At 38.1% G+C, this 25,376-nt stretch overlaps 1 protein-coding gene across 2 annotated transcripts in view; it reads right to left on the bottom strand.

The window, feature by feature from the left end:
- Window positions 1-2,914: 2,914 nt before the first annotated feature.
- BTAF1 (B-TFIID TATA-box binding protein associated factor 1) overlaps window positions 2,915-25,376 on the bottom strand; it is a 118,832-nt gene continuing 96,370 nt past the window's right edge. For both annotated transcript variants that reach the window (XM_042907614.1, XM_042907615.1), the window contains 10 exons: window positions 20,968-21,045; window positions 20,710-20,839; window positions 18,348-18,489; window positions 18,129-18,259; window positions 16,090-16,215; window positions 14,356-14,508; window positions 8,865-9,076; window positions 7,251-7,410; window positions 6,702-6,872; window positions 2,915-4,896 (listed from right to left, as the gene is read on the bottom strand). In XM_042907614.1, coding sequence (XP_042763548.1) covers window positions 4,753-4,896; window positions 6,702-6,872; window positions 7,251-7,410; window positions 8,865-9,076; window positions 14,356-14,508; window positions 16,090-16,215; window positions 18,129-18,259; window positions 18,348-18,489; window positions 20,710-20,839; window positions 20,968-21,045 — 1,447 coding nt within the window. In that variant the 3' untranslated portion in view covers window positions 2,915-4,752. The remainder of the gene's footprint in view (window positions 4,897-6,701; window positions 6,873-7,250; window positions 7,411-8,864; window positions 9,077-14,355; window positions 14,509-16,089; window positions 16,216-18,128; window positions 18,260-18,347; window positions 18,490-20,709; window positions 20,840-20,967; window positions 21,046-25,376) is intronic.

The following is a 25,376-nucleotide window of genomic DNA, read 5'->3' as shown; positions in this document are numbered from 1 at the left end:
ATATGTGCTTCCGACTGAGCCATCCAGGTGCCGCAATAACTATTTTTCATTTATTGGATCTTTTTCAAATCTGCCCTTTTTATATTAATCATATTACTTTATGGTTGTTAAGATTAGTTTGTTTTTTTTTTTTGTTTTTTTTTGTTTTTTTTTAAGAGCCAGAGCATGAGCTGGGAAGGGTCAGAGAGAGAGGGAGACACAGAACACGAAGCAAGCTCTAGGCTCCAAGCTGTCAGCACAGAGCCCGACATGGGGCTTGAACCCACGGACCACGAGATCATGACCTGAGCTGAAGTCAGACACCTAACCAACTGAGCCACCCAGGTGCCCCAAGATTAGTCTCAAAAAAAAAAAAAATTGGGGGTGGGGGAGCACCTGGGTGGCCAGTCATTTAAGCATTCGACTTCGGCTCAGGTCATGATCTCATGGTTCCTGAGTTTGAGCCCCATGTTGGGCTCTATACTATCAGCACAGAGGCCGCTTTGGATCCTGTGTCCCCTCGCTGCTCCTCTCTCGTGCATGGAATGATTAAAATTTTTTTTCAGGCTTATTTTTTTGAAAGCATGAGTGGGGAAGGGGCAGACAGACGGAGAGACAGAGAATCCAAAGCAGGCTCCACACTGCCAGCACAGAGCCCATCGTGAAGCTTGAACCCACAAACCATGAGATTATGAGCCAAAGTTGGATGCTCAACAAAGTGAGCCACTTAGGTGCCCATATATTTTAATTGGCCTTAATTGAAATTGTTTCCAGAATTTTACATTTCTTAACTTTAGATATGCCACATAGCAGTAATTCTTAAACTTTTCAGTCTGAGGATCTCATTACGTTTTTTTTAAATATTTTTAAAAATCTGCATTTTTGAGAGACAGTATGAGTGGTGGGAGGGAGAGAGAGAGAGAGGGAGGGAGGGAGGCACAGAATCTGAAGCAGGCTCCAGGCTCTGAGCTCTCACGAGCAACCCTCAGTTTATTCTCTGTATTTAAGAGTCTCTTCTGTTTGTCCCCCTCCTTGTTTTTATTATTTTTGCTTCCCTTCCCTTATGTTCATCTGTTTTGTATCTTAAATTCCTCATATGTGTGAAGTCATATGACATTTGTCTTTCTCTGGCTAGTTTCACTTAGCATAATACCCTCTAGTTCCATCCACGGAGTTGCAAATGGCAATGTGTGTATATACACATACACACACACACCACATCTTCTTTATCCATTCATCCATCAGAGGACATTTGGGCTCTTTCCATACTTTGGCTATTGTTGATAGTGCTGCTATAAACATGGGGGTGCATGTGCCCCTTCGAAACAGCATACCTGTATCCCTTGGATAAATACCCAGTAGTACAATTGCTGGGTTGTAGGGTAGTTGTATTTTTAGTTTTTTGAGGAACCTGCATACCGTTTTCCAGAGTGGCTGCACCAGCTTGCATTCATTCCCACCAACAATGCAAAAGAGATCCTCTTTCTCCGCATCCTCGCCAACATCTGTTGTTGCCTGAGTTGTTAATGTTAGTCATTCTGACTGGTGTGAGGTGGTATCTTATTGTGGTTTTAATTTCTATAGGAAGTCTTTCTTGAAGTAGAAGGCAATTTTTGTCATCTTAGAGATGAGGACTAACACTGATTTGTGTGAATAGCAAACATTTTGTATTAACTGGCAGAACTCAACTTTTTGCTTTATAGATTGACATGGAGTGCTTGGGCACTTGATAATAGATGTTCCTGCAATCAATTTCACTTTAGATTACACCAATGCCAGTGTGTATTCTAGGAAATTGAGGTCTATCCTTAATTAGGACATATACAATTAGGATTAAATATCTGTAACCAATATGTAATGGAACAGTAGCTGCTTTTCTATAATTTCTATTACACTCTTATAGTTACACCACTTTTGCCTCTAAGTGGTTGTGTTCTCAAACAGCTTCACTTTTTAGAATATTTTATAAAACTTTATATATATATATATATATATATATATATATATATATATACATATGGTGTTATTAGAAGTGTTTACTTTTGAATAAGCTTATATGACAATCCAGAAGGAATAAGGCTATACTTTACTGGTTCACTCAGTCTCAACATCAGAGACTTTCACTCTTGTTACATTATAGGCTCTTGTTGAAAGACTAGAATAATTTTTGGAGAAATTTTTGTGGATACATAAACAAAAATTATATCCAGAACCCCAAATTTTAATGTTTCTTTAGTGCTAAAAATGTAAGCTTTTCATAAAGGAAAAACTGATGACTGATAATTATTGAAAATTTCAAGTTAAAAACAGACACACAAAAAGGGAACTAGTACAATGGCTATCCATGAACCCATTACTCAGCTTAAAATATTACCAACATTCTTTTATGCTTTTGTTCCCACATGCACACTTTTTAAAAAATGTTAACTACCAAATCCTTATAACTCCACAAAATTAACAGCTGTAAATATCTTTAATCATTCACTACTCAGTTCAGTTTTCCCTATGTATCCATTACCCTTCAGCTATACTACTGTGACTGTGAGTGGATCACTTGATTGAAAACACTTCTTACCTGTTTGTGTTTTTATTTGGAAAGCTGGAATGTATGATTTAATTTTAATTCAAATGGTTATTTTTTTAATGTTATAGTCACACTAAGTCTTCCTCTGACCTCCGACCCTTCTTTTTCCACTGAGAGGCAATCATTTATCATTTTCCTGCCTGGGCTTCTAGAAACATTTTACTCTTGGGGTACCTGGGTGGCTTAGTCGGTTAATCATCTGACTCTTGATCTTGGCTTGGGTCATGATCTCATGGTTCCTGAGATGGAGTCCTGCATTGGGCTCTGCACTGACAGCGTGGAGCCTCCTTGGGATCCTCTCTCTCTCTCTGCCCCTCTTCCACTCACACCTTGCTCTCTCAAACTTAAAAAAACTCTGAGATGAAAATGACCAAAACAAAACAAAATATAATTCTAACTTCCAGCCTATCTGACCTTTCAAACTGGAAAAAGACCTTTAACTTTTATGGTGTGCCCCTTCCTGTCTATATATTGCTGCCTATGTAGTCTTAGAAAACATCAGTTACTATGAGCTATGTTAAATAGCTGGCTTATGGAAACGGCAAATAATAAAAATTAAACTCAGGTAGACTTGTTCAAGCTACCCAGTGCTAGGTACAATGGATGTTCTAGATAAGAGTTTCCTCTTGCTCTTCTACAATCTGAATTTAAATTCTAAACAATGGAGAAATAACCATTTAGTAAGGAAAGTGTTGAGCTTTTTAAAACTTTTCTATGTGAACTAGTAATTTTTCTTCTTCTAGTGGTATTTCCTACAAATAACACACAGTGCATATATTTTACAGTTTCAATCTTATTTTTTATTCTCCATGGAATGCTAGATTTAATGTTATAGTATGGTTGTCAAAGCTACTGAAATGTGACAAATGTCCATGTCTAAATGCTGCAGAACAGTATAACTTTAATGATTTTAAACAAAAAAGTTGTTATTTTACAGCTGAGGTCTGATGGTTTATAAACCGATGCCTATGTGTATGGCCAGCCACAAACCTTGGGGATGTTTATTACCTGTACATGTATATACAAATATATCCCATACATATATATGCACACAGGCATGTATTAATTTACGTGTGAAATTTATAAAATTATATACATACACATACATGCATATCTATACACATATACCCACCCTCACCATTGAGGCTCACTTTTCTAACACTAATCAGCTTCATGCCCAATTATTATTGCTGCCCATTATATCTACATGATTTTAGTGCCAATACCAAGCACCTTGTAGGATGCAGGATAGGTACATCTGTGCATATAGATATGTGTATTTATGTATGTTTGTGTATATAAAGGATTTATTTCTCCCTTTTATGCTTCAGTCATGCATTACTACAATAAACAGTCTTTTCACCATAGGTTTGGAATTCTAAACAGTGTAAAATCTACTTCTGGAAAACTGTATATGTTCATAGTTACAAAAAATATATTATATATATATGATTGAAACCTATTGAGTACATATGTTCTCTGAATCGGGCTATATCCTAGCCATTAGATAAATTAAAAAACACCCTCTTAATAGGATGTTATGATAGCCTTAAATAGACCATTACCTGTATTTAGAATAGTTGATATATTTTAAAAGTTGACAAAATGATGTTAAAGATTTGAAAAACACTATGCATCTGCATTAAATATATAAAGGTTTCCACCAAGGGCCAGGTTCAATTCATTGTCTAAGATTTTCATGTTCCAAGAGTGACCAATATTGTAGTCATTATTCTTAAAATTATGGCTCATTAAGGCTTTTATACAAAAAAAAAGCCCTATTTTTAATCATTTATAAAAACAAGTTCTATTTAAAAGAAAAAAATGTACATGAACACTAAAGTACTCATGGATATTATCCTGCACAAAGGGACTATGTAAAGACAGGAGGCTCGTTCCCAGTAAGAACACCTCATGGTAGCACATGTAAACCTGGTTTGGTTCCTCTGCTCTGCAGCTATTCAGCACGTAAAATTTAAACCATTTCACATTAACATTTAAATTTAATACAGTGCAAATATTTGAGAATAACTTGTTCCCCCCAGTGAAACAAGAACCAGCGTTATGCTGAATATTCTTCAGATCTATTTACACATTGAGCTAAAAGTTCACCATAAACTTTGAAATTTGCTGAATATCAGCAGAAATGTAACTGAACTAGCAGCAATTGCATTTACAATATTTGATAGTTACTTGAGAGAATGCATAAAATTTTCCAGGCTGTACTCTGAATCATATTGCTCTTGATCCCAAAGATCACTCAGGTTTTCAAGGACTGATTTCATACTTGCTTTTCCAGAAGTAGAGGTGTCGGCCTTTTCTGCTTTGCCATCCTTAAAAAAAATTGGCAGAAAGATAAAGTGAAAGATTATTAACTTCAGAAATTATAGTTCCTAACATTGCACTCATTCATTAGAATTAAACACTTCAAGCAATGTGCAAGTTCATGATCTCCTAACAATTTTAAGCTTTTTATTTAGGAAGAATTTCAAGATTATAGAAGAATTATAAGAACATTCCAAAGACCTCATTAATTGTATATGTATCTATTAAATATATAAATTATCAGCATTTAAGTTGTGGATATTATGCCTTTTTATCCCTAGATAGGATTTAGCCTGTATTCTTTTTTTTTTTTTTTTAATGTTTATTTATTTTTGAGAGAGAGAGGGAGACACAGAATCTGAAGCTGGCTCCAGACTCTGAGCTGTCAGCACAGAGCCTGATGTGGGGCTCAAACTCAAGAACTGCAAGATCATGACCTGAGCCAAAGTCAGATACTTAACCAACTGAGCCACCCAGGTGCCCCAAAATCAACCTGTATTTTTAAGAATAAGGATGTTCTCTGACATAACCAAAGTATAATGATCAAATTAAGGGAACTTAACACCTATGTGATATAGTCCATGTTCAAATTTTGCCAAATGTCACAATAGGATCCTTTATGGTAACAGCTTTTGCTTCCCTAGAACATCGGCTGAGTACAGTTCTGCTCGCTGAAAGTCACCCATAAGAATATTCTTTCAAACAGAATAAAAACTATTTGAAAATAGCAATCCAGGGGCACCCGGGGGACTCAGTCGGTTAACTGTCTGACTTGGGCTCAGGTCATAATCTCACTGTTGGTGAGTTCGAGCCCTGCATTGATAGTGCAGAGACTGCTTTGGATCCTCTGTCTCCCTTTCTCTCTGACCCTCTCCAACTCTCTCAAAAATAAGCAAACGTTAAAAAAAAAATAGCAATCTAGGTTTCTTTGAGCCTTCTCTTTTCTAGGTTATACATATCTTGTTCAACCTTACTTATATGACATGACCAAAGAACCTGCCTCCATCTGGCTATCTCTTGAGGACTTAATTACTGTTGAAAATGTAGCACCTAGCACCAGACATAATATTCTAAATGTGAGCTGTAATGGAACTACTTTCTTTTATATTTGAACATTACAATTCTGTTATTACAGCTAGTTTGATTATATAAGGCCACTTCTCACCATAATTAATACTATGTGTACATTTGACTTCCTGAACCTATGCAGGACTTTAAATCCAATCCTATTAAGTTCTACATTATTAGACTGAATAATACTTCTGGCTGCTGCATCCTTTGATTATGGATTGTTATCCAATATATTAGTTCCATCATCCACAATAACAATAATGGCTATCTATGATTTTTGAGAATCTCTACTAGGTACCCTTTCTAAGTGCTTACATATACCATTTCATTTTCTCTTCACAACCATGCAGTGATACAGACATTTTTATCCTCCCAAGAGCAAAGGTATCTCTGAGGGAAGAAGTTAATTTGCCTAAGGTCACTAGTTAATAGGAGGCAGGGCAAGAAACACAGACCCAGGTCTAGCTGACTCCAGTGATAGTTGTCTTTTAGCAGGAAAGGGCTAAAAAAAACCTTGAGGCAAAACACTAAAGATGGCCATCAGAAAGTCCAAACTTCAAACATCCCTTAGTATCCTGAAGAATTTTATCTGGACATCAAAAATCCCCTCAAAGGGTTGCCTACTTAATACTAAAGTGAATGCCTTTTGCCACTCACTCTAATACATTCACCAGGCAGTCCCAGAAGTTTGTGAACACCTTAAAGATAAAGCAAATTGTATAAGTTTGTAGAAGTTCTTTACCTTATCAAGAGTAAACAGATCAAGAAGTTGATCTGTCCCCATACTCTGCAAACTAGAATTCTCCTGGCTAATCACAGTATTCGCGATGTTCATCTTAAATTTTTGCAAACCCATTATTTTCTCTTCCAACGTTCCTCTGGTTATCAATCGGTATACGTTAACCACACGTTTCTGAATGAAAAAAGAAGTTAAGTAGCTGCAGCACAAATAAACTGATAAACTTTGAGGTTCACCAAGTCAGGGGGTTTGCATACCTTAACTAAGTACTTGTATCTAATTAGGGTTGGGTTTTCTTTCTTTACCTGGCTTAATGAGCTTCAAATCTTACCATTTTGCAGAGAATATTAGGAATGGACAGTATCCAAGGTTTCCTCAGCACAAGTACCTTATTTAATGCATGAGGAAGTGGTGGCACAGTATTAGGTGACTTGCCTAAGGTCACAACACTCAGCATCAGAGAAGGAACTTAAACCAAGGCTCCCTGTCTTTTTTGGGATGGGTTATTTTTCCCAGTGCAGAAGTGAACACTGGTCAGTGATGACTTTTTACCTGCCCAATGCGATGGGCCCGGTCCATGGCTTGTAGATCACGCATAGGATTCCAGTCGTGCTCCACAAATACTACCGTGTCAGCGCCAGTTAAGTTAAGCCCTAGGCCACCAACATGAGTTGTAAGTAAAAGAACATCTATGGATGGATCATTGTTAAACCTAAAAGTATAGATATTAAAAAATAAAATTAATACATTTCTAAGGTTTCTATAACAAACTGGACTGTTAAATAACAATTAAATAGCACAAATGAGAACACTGCTTTAAAAATCTATGATAAAGGTACACCTGCCTGGCTCAGTTGGCAGAGCATGCAACTCTTGATCTCAGGGTTTTGAGTTCAAACCCCACACTGGGCATAAAGCTTACTTAAAAATATATGATGTGGACATTTTTTAAAAATATACATAACACCTTCAACAGTAGAAAGAATATATTCTAGAACATTTCAGATATTTCACAAACAGAAATAAGTCTGGGTTGTGTTTTAGGATGCCAGATAAAGAGTAAATTGCAAAAATGTAATTAAACACTAATGAAGACAAAACCCAACTATGAACCTTTAACATGTGTAGACAGAAGAGAAGAATTGGGGAAAAGGCTAGATCAGTCAGGAAAATTAGAGAATGAGGTGCTTGCTACAATTGTGTTTTGACATCTAATAGCTTCTAGAAACATTATTACCTAACATTATTGCCAAGCTACCACTTATTACATTCTCACTATGAATCAAAAGGGGGGGCTTTAGACTTTATATACATTATGGTATTTGTTTAAAAAGCTGTATAAAGATATTATTACTGTCCTTATTTTTGATAAATAGGACCAACAGAACATGTCTAGAGTCAGGAGTCAAAGCTGGGTCTGCCTACCTCCAAAGCCCCTTTGTAGGTTTCTAATACTACTGTGCCTAATAATCTCTCAAGGATGCTTACGAAAAAATGCTCACTCTTAGAAGTCAGCAGGTCTGGGACAGAACCTAGGAATCTGCATTTAAAAACCCAACCCCCGAGGTTTCTAAAGCACAGAATGCAAACCACACTTAAACACCACACTGGAGGTGACTGAGTATCTCAGGTGGCTAAGTATCTGACTCCTGATCTCAGCTCAGGTTTTGATCTCAGGGTTGTTGAGTTTGAACCCCGTGTTGGGCTCCACGCTGGATGTGGAGCCTACTTAAAAAAATAAAAGAAATACCACACTCACCAATTCGGCTTCCTACCTGGGTCAGCTTCCAACTTGTTCTCGGCAGAGACAAACACAGGGATCAGTCAGAGATCTTAGCTAAGCCATCTGTTTGCTTCTTCCTACCCTAACTCCCGAAAAAAGGTGAGGGGGAAAAGTAGTTGTCTCTACTTTTTGTTGATGCCTTAAATTTCTTCCGAGCCCTTCATAGTGCCTCCCTAACACTGTCACACTTTTTTTTAAAAAAACTAAAACTATTCAATTATATTTTGGAGTTCTAAATTTTAAAAATGATTTAGTTGGGCTGAATTATACAGTAACAAAACACATGTGCAGATATTTAGCCAAACAATGTTTCATGAGGCAAACTTCTCTATCAGTGATAACTGACTATAGCTTGATTTCTAAGAGTTTTAGAAGCCACTTACCGTGAAACAATGGAATGCCTCTGACCAGGAGGTATGCTGCCATCTAATCTCAGATAAGTGACAGAGGGTAAGTGAGGTTTGAGAAGATCATGTTCTACTATATCAAGCATGCTTTTAAGCTGACAGAAGATCAGTATCCTGTGCTGGGCCACAACAGACTCTGTGCCACTCTCTGAAGTGCTGCCATTTCCCAAACCACAGTCCAACAGCAACTTGAAAAAAAGAATCAGTTGTTATATAGGTGTTTAATAAAGTATAATCAATCTCACTGTGACAAATACTTCCCCTTATGCTAAGAAAAGGTTAAACTTATCTGTCACCTGGAAAGCACATTAGCACTCTGAGCTGTAATCTGTCATCCTGAAGCCTCTGGAACTAGTTTTGAGGTGCTCAGGCTTAGAATCTCCTGGTTACCTCTTCAGGAGATTCTCTAACAGGTCCTTCTCCCCCTTCCTGAGTTACTTGAGGCTCACTAGAGTTTCAATAAATGTTTACTGAAAAAGATGATCCTTAAGCAAAACAGTTCATGAAAAGTTATAAAAGAACAGAGTATAAAGAAAACAATGCAGCTAAATCTGGCCGAAATCAAAATTCCAAAAAAGAAAGAATTATCAACCAAGATCTTTAACAGCAAGAACCATGCTGCTATAGATCTTTTGTACTTCCTGCCTACTTAAATTGTTCAGTGCCTGGCACATAGCAGCTGCAATAAATAAATGTGCCTGGGTGGCTCAGCTGGTTAAGCATCTGACTCGGGAATATGGCTCAGGTCTTGATCTCACTGTTTGTGAGTCTGAGCCCTGCATTGGGGTCTGTGCTGGCAGCTTTGGATTCTCTCTCCCTGCCCCTCCCCCACTCGTGTGTACTCTCTCTCAAAAATAAACTTAAAAAAAAAAAAAGAAAAAGAACTAAATGAACAAAATCCAAGAGAACAATGTTTGTATCTGTTTGTGAAACTAAAATGCCTAGTATTAATCTTCATCCCTAAGGACCTTAAGATAGTGAATTCTGCCCAAAATGTAAGAACTCAACGCAGGATGCTTTCTCCTTTCTACTAATGAAGGTTACTTAGAAAACCAAAAGCTCAAACGGGAAAGATAACCAAAATCCAAGCAAACTCCCAAGTTCCAGGTAAAACTCTCAGAATATTATGCAGAAAAAAAGTTAACATAACAGACTGGAAAAGCTTTTCTTAGAAAGCCCAGCTTGCAAGGTGTGTCCTTGGCTGAAAGAAGTCTTGAAACTTGGGTTTTGAGAGTCTGCCCATTGTTTTCTACCTGATGAGGGTGGCTTACTGTGCTTAAACTGTTATGCAAACAATAGGATTATGCTGAGACCTGCTTTCTTTCTGGGAATCTAGAATTTTGGTACATACTAGGCAGAGGGAGTCTACAGGATCAGACCCAATAAAAGCTTTGGGCGTTGAGTTTCTAATGAGCTTAACTGGTACGCAACACTTCCTATGTACCGTCATCATTGTTTTAAGTGTTGTCGTAATTTGATCCTAGGGGAAGAACAAATGTTCTTTCTCTTCTACCTTTGCAGCCCTTAAATTGTAAATTTTAATTAGACTGCCCTAAGCTTTTCCTCCCTCCTTGACAGAGAGTATACATATGGTATACTACCAAGGAATTCCTCTAGGTGGAATAAAGAAATCTGATAAATGTAATTACCTCTATCTCTTGCCCCTAAGTCTGTAATCAGATTACTATTTAAGCTAAGTTGATTTTTAAAAATCTGAGGTGTTTTAGGAGAGTATAACTAGGTGGTGCCCAGTATAAAGAAATGTGATATCATCAGTGGAACATTCTATATAGTTTCTATAAAAGAGGAGTTCTGAAGAGAATTTATCAGAATGTCTGTGTCACACACATTCAATTATCTTTAGTCCCTTAGGCAGCAACATCAAACCTTACAACCAGTCACTTTAAGAACGTCCACCTAAGACTTTGTCTCCAAGTCCACACTTACCATACAATCTTCCTAGTATCTTCTTCCAGGTAGCTATCCTATTGGATGTATGGATATATCATTTGGCATAAATATTCTTGTCTGGCAGCAGAAATGGCATTCTGGCTTTCCCAATAATCTCTTATAACCTGAGTTTGCCCTGAGAAGACTGATGAACTCCAAGTATTCTGACAAAATCTAGTTTGCAGCCTTGAAGAGTTGATTACTATTCTCTAGAAAATGGTTACCAGAGCCACTTGATACGGGTATCTGAGAGGCCAGCTGCCTCCCTAGAGAGCAATTTAATTTTATCTTGCCCTAACTTCAGCACAGGCTAAATTATGTGAGGAATAGCTTGAAAACCCTGGGGTAAAACAGTTTCTGGATTCTTTTTTGATCTTCCACTTATAGTGCCCAGAACTCTAAATGATACTCAAAATTTGGTGTGACTGGTATAAAAGACAGTGAATCTATGATGCCCTCATTTTGGCCATTATTCCACTGTTATTAATCCAACCCAAGATCATACAAGATTTATTTACCGGCAACTAATTCATACAGTAGATTTACAGTGAACCTACCATCAAACTCAACTTTATTCTGTGAAATGTTCGCCAATTAATGTTTTTATTTATTATTTTTGCATTTGCATGTGCGTGTGCGAGCAGAGAAGGGGCAGAGAGAGAGGGAGACAGAGGATCCCAAGCGGGCTCTGCTGCTGGGGCTTGAACTCACAAACCGTGAGACCATGTCCTGAGCCACAGTCAGATGCTGAACTGAGCCACCCAGGTGCCCCTGTATCTAAGTCTTTTAAAACTGACTTTGCTTATCTCCGTTAAATTTCACCTACAGTTTGAGTTCATCATTTCAGTATCCTGAAATTTAAAAATTCTGGCATTATTAGATAATTCTGGCACTAGTACTTGCTGATATACAGGTTTCTATATTTCTAGTGCCAGGTTTTTAAAAAGCAAATAAGACTTCTCCCCTAATTCAGAGAACAGACATATTTTAGATGAAAGCAAGCTTGTTTTCTCTCCCCTAAGATAGAACTTTTGTTCCGAATGGCTGAAAAGAACTGAGAAAATGGAAAAGATGGATTCTACAAGTCTTATAAGTATGGCCAGAAACAATCTGGGCCTAAGTTGTACAGTTCCTAAGCATCTTAATTCCAGACACTTCAGCTTCAGAGTGACAATAAGCTTCTAAAATGAAAGATCAGTTTAAGTAATAGCTGCAGAGAAAAATGTGCAAAAAGATAAACTAAAAATAATTTAAAGCCTATAGTATAACTAAAGTGTGGATGAAATGCAAATGATTTTGGAAATCTAATTAGCTGATTCCTTGACTAAGTATATCTTATAACTTTATCAGCTATGTTAAGAAAATCATGAACATTTTATGTACAAAATTAGTTTGGCCAAATAAGAAAACGATTCCATTTACAGACAATCTAAAAGCAATACTCATTCTATCATTTTATGATAAAAATCCAGTGTTTTACATTTAGTGATATAAGGATACATACCTGGATGTCATATATGTCATTATATAACATTTTCTATGCTAACCCATGTGAAACCTAAAATCTTCATTTATTAGTTATTCTTCATGAAATTTAGGCCAGAATAACTACAGAAAGCAAAAACAATGACTAAAGTCCACATTTTACAGTAAGCTCTTAATTTTTAAGAATAGTTAGAACTAAATGGTGTTAGTTTTAACATTTGGTGCTTGCAATTGGTTCTTTTAAAAACCAATTATTTCTGATAGAATTTTCAAAAATTCTGTTTTTGAAAGCTACACTAAGACGGCGACATGAAGAAAATGGCAGAGTAGGCAGCTCCCAAAAAAACTCAGAGATACACACTGACAAATATTATAATCAAACTATTGAAAGAGAATCTGAAAAGCAGCAAGAAAAAAAGTGAATTCATCATGTAAAGGGGATCCTCTATACGATCAACATTGGATTTCTCATCAGAAACCATGGAACACATTACTAAAGAAAGTCAAATAACAATCTACAGAATGGGGGAAAATATTTGCAAAATTATGTATCTGGTAAGGGCTTAATACCTAGAATATAAAAGAACTCTTAGGGGCACCTGGGTGGCTCAGTCAGTTGAGTGTCCAACTCTTGATTTTGGCCCAGGTCATGACCTCATGGTTCATGAGATTGAGCCCCACGTGGGGCTTCATGCTGACAGCATGGAGCCTGCTTATTAGGGTTCTCTCCCTTTCTCTCTGTCCCTACCCTGCTCATGCACGCTCTCTCAAAATAATTAAATAAACTTAAAAAAAAAAAGAAAAAAAGTCGTCTTAAAATTCAACCAAAAGACAATTTAAAAATGATCCAAAGTTAAACGGCATTTTCAACAATGAGCTAGCATTTCATACCTACTGGGATGGCTGCAATAAAAAAAATAGTAAAGTACGCATTGGCTAGGATGTGGAGAAATTGGAATCATGGCACATTGCTGATGGAAATGTAAATGGAACAGCCATTGTGGAAAACATTCTGGCAGTTCCTGAAAAAGTTAAACACTGAATTGGTAGATGATCCAGCAATTCCACTCCTAGGTTTAGTTCATCCAAAAGAACTAAAAAGAGGGGCTTAAACTGACACTTACAAGCCAACGTTCTCTGCAGTATTATTCACAATAGCCAAAAAGGTGGAAACAACCATTGTGTCCATCAACACATGACAAGATTTGGGACGCCCGGGTGGCTCAGTTGGTTAAGTGTCCAACTCTTGATCTGGGTTCAGGTCATGATTTCACAGTTCATGATTTCAAGCCCCGCACTGGACTCTGCCACTTGGGATTGTTTCTCTTTCTCTCCATCCCTCCCCCACTTGTGCTCTCTCTCTCAAAACAAAACAAAAAAAAAGACTAAACAAATGTGGTATATACATAATAATAATAATAATAATAATAATAATAATAATAATAATGGAATGTTATTCAGCTATAAAAATGAAGTACTAATACATGGTACAACACAAATGAACCTTGAAAACCAATTGAGGGGTGCCTGGGTGGCTCAGTTGGCTAAGCGTCTAACTCTTGATTTCTGCTCAGGTCATGATCTCATGGTTTATGAGAATGAGCCCTGCATCAGGCTCTACACTGATAGTGTGAATCTTGTTTGGGATTCTCTACTTCTTTCTCTGCCCCTCCCCTGTTCACGCACGTACAGGCACGCACTCTCTCAAAAAAAATAAACTAAAAAAAGAAAACCAAGTGAAATAAGCCAGTCACAAAAGTACAAATATTGTATGATTCCACTTACATTAAATATTTAGAACAGGTAAATTGATACAGATATAAAGTGGACTAGAGGTTACCAGGGGTTAGAAGAAAGTAATGGTATATATTATACTATACATATTTACCACAGTTTCTAAAAAAGCTGTACCAAAAATTGAACCAAATTAAAAAATAAAAGAAATGGCAGTACTATTTTGGAAAAGTATATTTATACGTGTTACAGATCAAGAATGTGTAACACACATCGAACATTCATGAAACCTACTTACTTGTTTCAAAGCTGAGAGTTTAGGGGCATGTTGAATATCATGAAGAGAAGAATTCTGAATTGCCAGTTTTTCAGTAGTACTCTTGAACTCTGGATGTTGAGGTGTCAAGACTAATGCTGGATGGTTGCACAGTTTACGTAAGTACTGTAATGCCTTTAAGGGGGGAAAAAGTATATGCAAGTCCATACATACCACAAATGTCTACATCTTAGTAACTTTTCCTATTTCTACGCTATCCGTAGAAAATGCCCTTTGTCCTCTTCTTGCTCCTCCTACTCATTCTTCATGAATCAGTTCAATGTCTCATCTGTGACGCCTTCATCTGTGCTTCTTGTGTGAAGTGTATGAGAGCATTTATTGCATCAGTTGTACAGTTTGTGTCTCTCTCCCTCAGTAGACAATGAACTTCTCATGGCAGAAAGACCTCTTTCCTGCCCAAAGTGGGATAATGCTTACAGATGCTTCTGGAATAAGGCAACATTTCCTAAAGATTTCCTAAGGGTTTCTCAAACTTCAGTGGGTATAAAAATTTCTTGAGGACCTTATAAATCTGCATATCTCTCCCCTACACAGTATTATAATTCAGCAAGTCAGGGAGAGGAGAAGGCAGAGCAAGGTGGTTATTTCAAGTGGTTGTGTTTAAGAATCAGAACCCTATAGGGTCCTTCTTTCTTTTCTCTAATTTTGCCACATTCTTTCTCTCTTGCCTTTTACTTGGCTTATGATTTGGGTTTTGAATTTTGTATTGGAAAGCTCTAGGGGCACTGGGTGGCTCAGTCACTTGAGTGCCCGACTTCGGCTCAGGTCACGATCTTACAGTTCGTGAGTTCGAGCCCTGCACTGGGCTCTATGCTGACAGCTCAGAGCCTGGAGCCTGCTTTGGATTCTGTGTCTCCCTCTCTCTGCCCCTCCCCTGCTCTCTCTCTCTCTCTCTCAAAAATAAATAAACATTAAAAAAAATTAAAAACAAACAAACAAAAAGCTCCACTGACAAGGCTCAAGAAACGGCTGGACACGATAATAGAAACTGGGAGAGGTATAAGCTCTTTACCCCTCTTCTGTCTTAAAAATGTTACAGTATTTAACTTATTGGTGGCAAGGGAAGTGGGGGGGGGGGTTCTATTGTGGAATATTTCAAAAGGGACAGAAAGCCTAAGCTGACACTTTATCTTTTTGATTTGCTATTCCCTTGAGCACATGAGGAAGCACCTGTCTCATGACTTCTGTACTTTTGGTATCCTCTGTCTGGAATCGCTTCCCCTCCACGTATCTGCATGCCTCAATCCTCCTTCAGATCTCTGCTTAGGTGTCACCTTCTCAGTGAGGCTGCCCCTGATCTCTCTACTAGAAACCAATCTACCCAACTCTTATACTGCATAACCCCATACTCTAGGGAAGGAGTCTGTTTTTTCCACTGCTTTAGTTAACCCCTGAGCTTACAAAAGTTATTGCCCTATAGCAGGCATTCCAATATTTTTTTTAATGTAAAGCAAAATATTCTCTAAAACTCTTTACTGGCAATATACAAAAAATATTGCATTTTGTATATTTTAGTATTAAATTACTTATTAATTATAAATATGGAAATAAATTAGTACTCTTCTCTATTTTCAAGAATGTGTACACAATACTGAAAAAAATTTAAATAAACCCACATTTCAGTATTCCATGTAAAAATTGCTGCACTGAAGAACATGATTCTTGAAGAAATAAAAAAGAGATTGTAATCTATACCTGGAATACATGGCCTGTGGCTTTAAGCTTTGGTTTTTCAGTTTCTTCAGAGAGTGCAGCTGAAGAAACTGTTTCATCAACGTCACACTTAGCACGAGACTTAGCAAAATCCTCATAGAGCTGAACCTGTAAAATTGCCCCCGCAAAAGAAGTATATTTATTTTCAATTGTTCAAAAACATAGCTAGCAAATGACAGTAAGAGCAATAATTTAAACCAGCCCTCATTAAAGAAATTGTAATACCTATGCTTCACTAATGATTACAAATTATCCACTGCATCTTGGTAAATTCCTTTAAAATTACATTTAGAAAACAAGTGTAGCACATTAAGCTTGGATGCTAAAATATTAAAAATTAGTCAAATAGTCCTAGACTCAATTTTTCCACTCTGTTGAGGAAGATAAATACATTACCAATAAAAGAGAACCTGAATCCTTACAAGTAAATGAGAAAATCTTCTCTAAGTGAAGTTTTGTGGTACCCTATAGGTACATTCCAAGAGACCAAGTTTTAAAAAATACTTCTGCTGAGGTGCCTGGTTGGCTCAGTCAGTAGAGCATGCAACTCTTGATCTCAGGGTCATGAGTTCAAGCCCCAAGTTGGGTATATAGATTACTTATATAAATAAAACTAAAAAAAAAAAAAAAAAAAGTACAGAGAAGTAAAAGAATACTACTGCTACCTAAAAGGAGAACTCATAAAAGTTAAAGCATTACCTAAGGGTCCTGGTTCCTGCCTTGTACATGCTAAAACAATATGAAAGAAAATAAAATCTAGAGTGCTAAAGAATAGAAGTCAGAATATAAAAACCTGTGGATGCTAAGTAAAGCCAAATGTCACTTCCCTCCCAGCTCCTCCTCCAGGCCACTTAAATGTTTTATACCACTGGCATATACCATGGATTTTCTTTTTTAAAGATTTCATTTTAATCTGTATACCCAACATGGGGTGTGAACTCACAACCCTGAGATCAAGAGTTGCATGCTCTACTGATTGAGCCAACCACGCACCCCTACCATGGATTTTTTTTTTCATATGGCACCTTTTCTTTATTGTATTTACTTCAAAAAGTCTTCAGCTCATTGCTCCTAAAATATTCCTTTCAAAAATACTAATCCAATTTTTATACATGAGAAATGGAGGCCCAGACATATGACATAGATAATATAAGTGATCACAGAGCTCTCAGCATCTAGATTAGTGTGCTGCTAAGCTCTAAACTCAAGTTATAGAGGGAGGAGAAGAAATAAGTTTCTGGGTGTACCTGTTTATCTTTTATTCATTTTACCATACTAAATCAAAATACTGAAATGGATTGATGCATACTAACCCAGAACGTAAGGTTAAGAGAAAATTCTGATTATATAGGCCATGTCTCCCTAATACAAGGGATGGTTTCCCCTTACAAAATACTATATAAGGAAAGGCATACAATAAATTCCTTTGATAATAGTCTCTGTACAAAATCAGATCTGTGCAAAAGCTCAGTCTTATTTCAAAAATTTACTGGCAATGCGGTTAATACTTTTAGAGGGGTGAGGTCCCACTTCCCAGGTTTGAAACTCAGTCCTGATATATATTAGCTATATAATCTTGAGCAACTTACTTAATTTTTCTGAACTTTCCTTTCTTTGTTTGCAAAAATGGGGACTGACAATACCTATAATGCTGTTGTGAAGATATGACATTACAGGCAGATTTTTGGCCCTTATAAACACTGGCTCATCTCATCATCAGATTAACCTTGCAACTTTTCCGATTAATTTGACATATAAGAAAGCAACTATGATACTTGCTTTTGTTTTAATGCCATATTCAAATGCACTTATCCAAATGTATATCCACATGTCCAAAGAGATTCATTCAGGTCCTAGCTCTCTCTATTTGGAACAGAATAGTCCTAAAGTCTATCAAAGTAGAAGCTAGATTGGAGTAATAAAAGCCAAAGTCTAATCCCCTTTATTCAATTTTTGTGGCTTATTCAAAGCACTCTCCTAATAAACATACCGCCAACAACCACAATCACTGGATTTCTAACCTGGAGAGGACTAAGAGTACAATAGTAGTCTTGAATAATTTTGGGTGGAAGATCCTGCAAAACATCTTCTTTCATTCTTCTCAAAAGAAATGGCAGGACTTGGCGGTGGAGTGCATCCATTGCAAGAACACCTGTTAAAAAGTAAGAGAAAACAGCTTCAAAAAAGATAGGAATAAGTTATATTCACTTGTATAGTATATAATTATATAGTTTTCATACCTGCTTCTTGTTCTCGACTAGAGCTTCGAGCATCCCTACTTGCTAATATAGGTTTACCATATCGAGCAGCAAACTGGCGTTCAGTCCCCAAAAATCCTGGCATGAGGAAATCAAATAATGACCACAGCTCCAAAACGTTATTCTGAATATAAAAAAGGAACACTAGTTAATCTTTTGTACTGGGGTGATTTCCTTACAGTTGGAATATTAATGAAAGCCCATTATGAGGACATACATGAGGGGTAATCAACTACATTTTTATATATATGGTCTAAGTCTGCATTTTAATTTGATAAAATTCATATCAGTATCCCTGAATTCCTTCAGGGAATTCTATCCTATCTGGAGAGAATTTTGAAGTCTCCTCCACCAGAATAAGCCTTGGTCCATAGTGTGTAAATCCTATTGGTGGCATCTATCAAGAAATAAATAGAAAAGCAGAAAGATGAATATGCTTCTGATTCTTTTACCTTTGACACTAAACGTAACATCAAGATTTAAAGAATTTGGCCAACATCACCATTTCTTTTTTTATTTAAAAAAATTATTTAAAAAAAATTTTTTTTTCAACGTTTTTTATTTATTTTTGGGACAGAGAGAGACAGAGCATGAACGGGGGAGGGGCAGAGAGAGAGGGAGACACAGAATCAGAAACAGGCTCCAGGCTCCGAGCCATCAGCCCAGAGCCTGACGCGGGGCTCGAACTCACAGACCGCGAGATCGTGACCTGGCTGAAGTCGGACGCTTAACCGACTGCGCCACCCAGGCGCCCCTAAAAAAATTATTTTTTAAATGCTTATTTATTTTTGAGAGAGAGACACAGTGAGAGTGGGGGAGGGGCAGAGAGAGGGAGACACAATCCGAAGCAGGCTCCAGGCTCCGAGCTGTCAGCACAGAGCCCGACGCGGGGCTCGAACTCACAAACCATGAGATCATGACCTAAGCCGAAGTCGGACCTTAACCAACTGAGCCACCCAGGTGCCCCCAACATCACCGTTTCTTAAGGAAACCTAGAAGAGTTTGGTTATAGGTCAAATCTATCCAATATTCAAAGTAATAAGGAACAGGCAAAGGTTCTTTCCAATTCTACTACTGAAGTTTCATTTGTAAAAAAAAGAAATCAGCACTTTTTCATTTTGGATGCATTCTCAATATGTTTGGATCCTAAGGTACCAACCCACCACCTTACCCACTTCCAGAAGCCCTCTTCACCCTGCTCAGGCTATGATTCATTATGGTGGGCTGCCCTGCTTAGGCTAATCCCACTTAGGCTCTGCCTCCTAACTCCAGGCTACCATGGGTCTTCAGTGCAGAAACCCTTATAGCTTCCGAGCTAAAATGTTCAGTATGGGAGGGGAGAAAGAAAGAGGGCCTTTAAGGAAACAAAAAAACCAAACTTGGTGTGAAAGTAATATTGTGAACAATTAAGTGTTCACTTAATGATCAAAACCCTAATACTTAGAATAATCAGTCCATTAACAAAAATAAATGTAAAAGAAAAGTAACAAAGATGTAAGCTAAGAAGTGTTGATTTTTTTTTAGTGTCAGAAGGAATCTCAGAGGTAACTTGGTGTTCACCATTCCACTAACTGGAGAATGATGAAGGGTATTTTCCCACCAGAGTTGGCTATCCAAGTTATGTGTGAACATTTGCAGCCAGTTCCCCTGGAAGATAACAGAATCTCTCAAAAGTATCAGAAGACTTCTAGAACTTTACCCATCTCTTTCCTTTTCCAATACAACCTTCTACAATCTTTTCCAATTTTCTCTTAACTCCAGGTATTCACACCTCTACTATATGATGATTCCCCTATGAATCAGCTCTAAGTTTTCAACATTAAATCAGACTGTGGTGTAATACCACAGAAGTAGAATGGCCAGTGTGGAATAAAGTCTGACCAGTTTCCCATATTTTGGACACAAGACTTCTATTTACATACCCTAAAATCACATTTTACTATTTTAATTCTAGTATAGTTAACATGCGGTGTTGTATTAGTATCAGTTGTACAATATAGTCATTCAAAAATTCCATACACCATCCAGTGCTCTTCATATTGCTTTTAAAACCTGGTTTGCTCAGATGCTATTGCATACCAAATGAACCATTATGAACCAAATGAACTACTGGAATTTATTCCTATAAATGGAAGGAAGGAAAGAAAGAAGGAAGGAAGGAAGGGAAGGAGGGAGGAAGGAAGGAAGGAAAGAAGGGAGGAAGGAAGGAAATAAGGAAGAGAGGAAGGAAGGAAAGAAGGGAGGGAGGGAGCAGGCAGGCGGAAAAACGTGTCTTTAATTCACTGCCAAATGTCAAACCTTCTTTCCACATGGCAAACAGTGGGGGAGAACAGTAAATAATTACCTGGATTGGTGTTCCAGAAAGAATAATCCTATAATTAGCAGTCAGTTGTTTTACAGCTTTTGACAATTTTGTTTTTCCATTTTTGATGACATGGCCTTCATCAAGAATACAGTAGTTAAATTTAATATTTCTAAGGGAGAATAAACAAAAAAATTTAGCACCTTTTAATATATTGTAGGAACTATATAAAGTCTTTCAGACAGGAAAATATTAACACTCTTCGTAAGTTTTTCTAAAGAAAAAAATTTTAATTCTTACCTAAAGAAATCTATGTCATTCCTCACAACATCATATGAAGCCACTATCAGATTGTGCCTTTTTACTTGATGCTGTAACCTGCATTTAAAAATAAGTAAGATTGGGAAATGAGGAACCTGCAAAGTCTGTAATAGAGTTTCAAAGAGGGAAACTACAGCTACCGTCTTACAAGGTGTTTTCAATGTGCCTACTAAGCCCAGCATTCTTTTCTGCTTATTCTACATCCGTGACCCTGATACCTGAAGACCGTTCTTCTTTTGATTTGGCCTTGTTAGCCTAACTCAGCCGATTAGAAAAGAGATGGGTACCTGATTCAAAATGTAGTGGACACTGTAACTTTATGTCCTCACACCTCTTCCTTGAAGGCACTATTTTGTGCTGGGGGGTGAGGGGAAGCCATCAATCACATGTCCCCATAATCACCAAAGAGATGAAACACTCAATCAGGTTGGGCCATTCACAATATTTTATCCCCTGACCATAAAGACTGGTTTGGGAGCATGACCCAAAGCAGTTAGTCATTTCTAGTATTGATATATTCGTGATGGGAGAGGGAAGATCTCTGTTCACAACAGTTGCCAAGTTAGGTGAATGTAGGCCTCAGACTGTTTATCGTCATCTTATTCATTGAATGCACAGACCAATAAAACAAGTTATGTATCAAGAGGAAGAGCAAATGAGAGCAATTTAGATGTACCTGAAGCAAGAATTCACCCCTGAAATACTCAAAGTTAGTGAATAAACGTACTTCCTGTTTGCTTAAGTTTGTAAATGAATAAATTCTAACTAAAGACACTACAGTAAATTCTTTATAAGAGTGTAAGCTGTTGCCTATTTAATTAGCTGAGTGACCTTAGACCCAGGCCCCATGTTTTATTAGACTTTTATCTGCCAAAAGAGAACAAAATTAATAACCATACCTCATGTGGTGACTGTGAGAATACACAATACACAATTTTACATAAATGTAAAACTACTAAGAATAATGCCTGGCTAATAAATGCTGAATATGTGTTAGCTATTATAAATACAGAGGGGTGGCAAATTTATGGACTAATCAGCAACCTATGACTATCCATGCTTTAAAAGATGAACTGAAGGACTAGAGTTAAGATGGTGGAAAAGTAGGGGGCCCTAAGCTTGCCTTGTCCCTCAAACACAGCTAGATAAATATCAAATCATTCTGAACACCCAAGAAATTGATCCTAGGGCAGACAGAACAAACTGCATATCTACAGGTAGAAAAATGGCCATATCGTGGAAGGTAGGAGCTATAGAGAATTGATCTGGGGGAGAAAAGAGCAGCAGGTGCTGCAGAGGGGAGGGAGCCCTGAACACTGGAAAAGGAGAGAAAGAGAGGATGCAATAGTGCAGAGAGGATTGCACAAAAAAATTCTTTCCCCACATCACTGACTGGGAAAAGAAGGGCTGACCACTTTTAGAAGTCCCCACCATCGCTGGGGTCGTGGCCTTAGCAGTGCTCTGGTGGGGAGGGAGGGTGGAGGCCTGGGAGTGGGCAGTGTAGTCTGAGGATGCCCTGGGTCACACGGGGAGAAACAGTTGCCCTTCCTGAAGTGCATTTGAGAATGATGGCACAGCCTCTTAGGGTACAAGAACTGGCTGTGCCAATGTGTTGCCCTAGCATAGCTGTTCACTAGCATAGAAATAGAGACACCTGCTGAAGGCAGCAAACCTTGGTGCCAGCTTTTTGCTGTGCTTTATCGTACACCACAAACCACTGTGCAGTCATGCAACTGCTTTACTGAGACAAACCAGCACTGGCCACAGCATGGTAAGACCCTCCCCCAGAGGATTGGTGCAGGTCTCTAAAATTTGGAGTTTTGAAACTCAGCCACACATCTGAGATAAATAAAACACAGGAGTACTGTGCCACTGACAGGCAGACAGCATGGACACAGAGTGAAGGCAGGGATCTGACAGAAGTTGGGGATATAAGAGGGGTGATTGTTTGCTCTTTTGTGAGGGCTTCCTGAAGAATGGCAGGCACAAACTCCCTGCTGCGAAGATGAGAGAGCAGGATGACGCCACTTCACCCCTGCCCATCAGCATGACCCACTTCAGTGAGCTATACAGAGCTCACTGTATAGCTCCCCAACAGAGACTGCTTACACCAAGTACTGCCCCCCTGCACCCTGCAGGTGCATCTCCATTTGGGCAAGGTGCCTCAGAATCAGCGCAGCAGGTCCCTCACCCAGAAGACCAGCACAAACCTCTCACACACACCAACTCTACTGATCACAGAATGCTGCAAAGCCTCAGTTCTAGGGGAAATAGGTACTGTTCTTTTAACAGGGAGACCAAAACACACCTAGTTAAAACTTGCCACACAGTGGACAAGGTCCAAACATCCCTCCACTGCAGGCAAGGAGAAACTCTGTAAAGAATTGACCTGAGGAAAGGAGGAGCCAAAATACAACAGTAGACTGCACACTCTGAAACACCTCCTGAAGCACCAGGCCCAAAACACTATAGGATCTTTTCTTAACATTCCCATTATTCTCAGGAGGAGGCTATAGCAGGCTTTCCTAACAATCTCTCTCACACACACACACACACACACACACACACACACACACACAAACAGTAACCTAGACAAGATGACAAGACTGAGGAATTAACACCAAAAGAAAGAAGAGAAAGAACAGGGAATTAATCAAAAGAGATATAGGTAAAATGCCTGAACCAGAATTTAAAATAACAACATTAAGGATACTAGTTGGGCTTGAGAAAATCATAGAAGATACTAGATAATTCCTTAATGCAGAGATAAAAGAACAAAAAGCTAGTCAGGCTGAAAATAAAAATGCTATAACTGAAGGGCACCTGGGTGGCTCAGTCGGTTGAGCGTCCGACTTTGGTTCAGGTCATAATCTCATGGTTCGTGAGTTCGAACCCCATGTTGGGCTCTGTACTCACAGCTCAGAGCCTGGAACCTACTTTGCATTCTGTGTTTCCCTCCCTGTGACCCTCCCCTGCTCGTGCTCTGTCTCCCTCTCTCTCAAGAATAAACAAACATTTTATTTATTTATTTTTTAACGTTTATTTATTTTTGAGACAGAGAGAGACAGAGCATGAACGGGGGAGGGGCAGAGAGAGAGGGAGACACAGAATTGGAAGCAGACTCCAGGCTCTGAGCCATCAGCCCAGAGCCCGACGCAGGGCTCGAACTCACGGACCGTGAGATTGTGACCTGAGCTGAAGTCAGAGGCTTAACCGACTGAGCCACCCAGGCGCCCCTAAACAAACATTTTAAAAAAAGAAGGAAGAAAAAAAAAAAAGCTAGAACTGAGATGCAAAACAGACTGGTTGCAATGACAACAAGGACAGATGAAGCAAGGGAATGAATCAGTAATATAAAAGAAAACATTATGGAAAATAATGAAGCTGAAAAGAAGAGGAAAAGAAAAATATTGGATCATGGATGTAGAATTCAGGCAATGCCTTAAGGCAAAATAATATTCCTATCATAGGAGTCCCAGAAGAAGAGAGGGGAAAAGAGAGAAGGTTTATCTGAACAAATTATAACTGAAAACTTCCCTTATCTGGGGAAGGACACAGACATCACAATTCAAGAGGTACAACAATTCAACAAAAGCAGGACCATAATAAAAAATATCATAGTCAAATTCACAAAATACACAGAAAAGGAAAGAATCCTGAAAGCAACAAGGGGAAAAAAGCCATTAACCTACAAAGGAAGACAGATTAGGTTCACAGCAGATCTCTTCTGTCAGGCCAGAAGGAATGTGGCTTGATATACTCAACATGCTAAATAGGAAAAATATGCAGCTAGGAACACTATCCAGCAAGGCTGTCATTCATAAAAGAGAGAGCTTCAAACACAAAAATTAGAGTTCATGACCACTAAACTAGCCCTGCAAGAAGTATCAAAGGGGACTCTTTGAGTGGGAGACCAAAAGCAACAAAGATTAGAAAGGAACAGAGAACATCACCAGAAACACCAACTTTATAGGTAATGCAATGGCACTAAATTCTTATCTATCAATAATCACTCTGAATGTAAATGGGCTAAATGCTCCAATCAAAAGGCACAGGGTATCAAAATGTATATATATAAAAAAAACCATAATCCACCTATATGCTCTCTGCAAGAGACTCATTTTAGACCTAAAGACACGTGCAGACTGAAAGTGAGGGGATGGAGGATCATCTATCATGCTAATGGAAGTCAAAAGAAAGCCAGAGTTAGCCACACTTATATCAGACAAATAGATTTTAAAACAAAGATTGTAACAAGAGATAAAGAAAGGCACTATATCAGAATTAAGGAGTCTATGCATCAAGAATATCTAACAATTATGAATATTTATGCTCCCAACTTGTAGGTACCCAATCAATTGTAACAAACATAAACTCACTGATAATAC

The sequence above is a fragment of the Panthera leo genome, chromosome D2 (genome assembly GCF_018350215.1).
Source record: "Panthera leo isolate Ple1 chromosome D2, P.leo_Ple1_pat1.1, whole genome shotgun sequence".
Lineage (NCBI taxonomy): Eukaryota > Metazoa > Chordata > Mammalia > Carnivora > Felidae > Panthera > Panthera leo.
The sequence above is the reverse complement of the archived record's forward strand: the minus strand, read 5'-3'. Positions and strand labels throughout refer to the sequence as shown.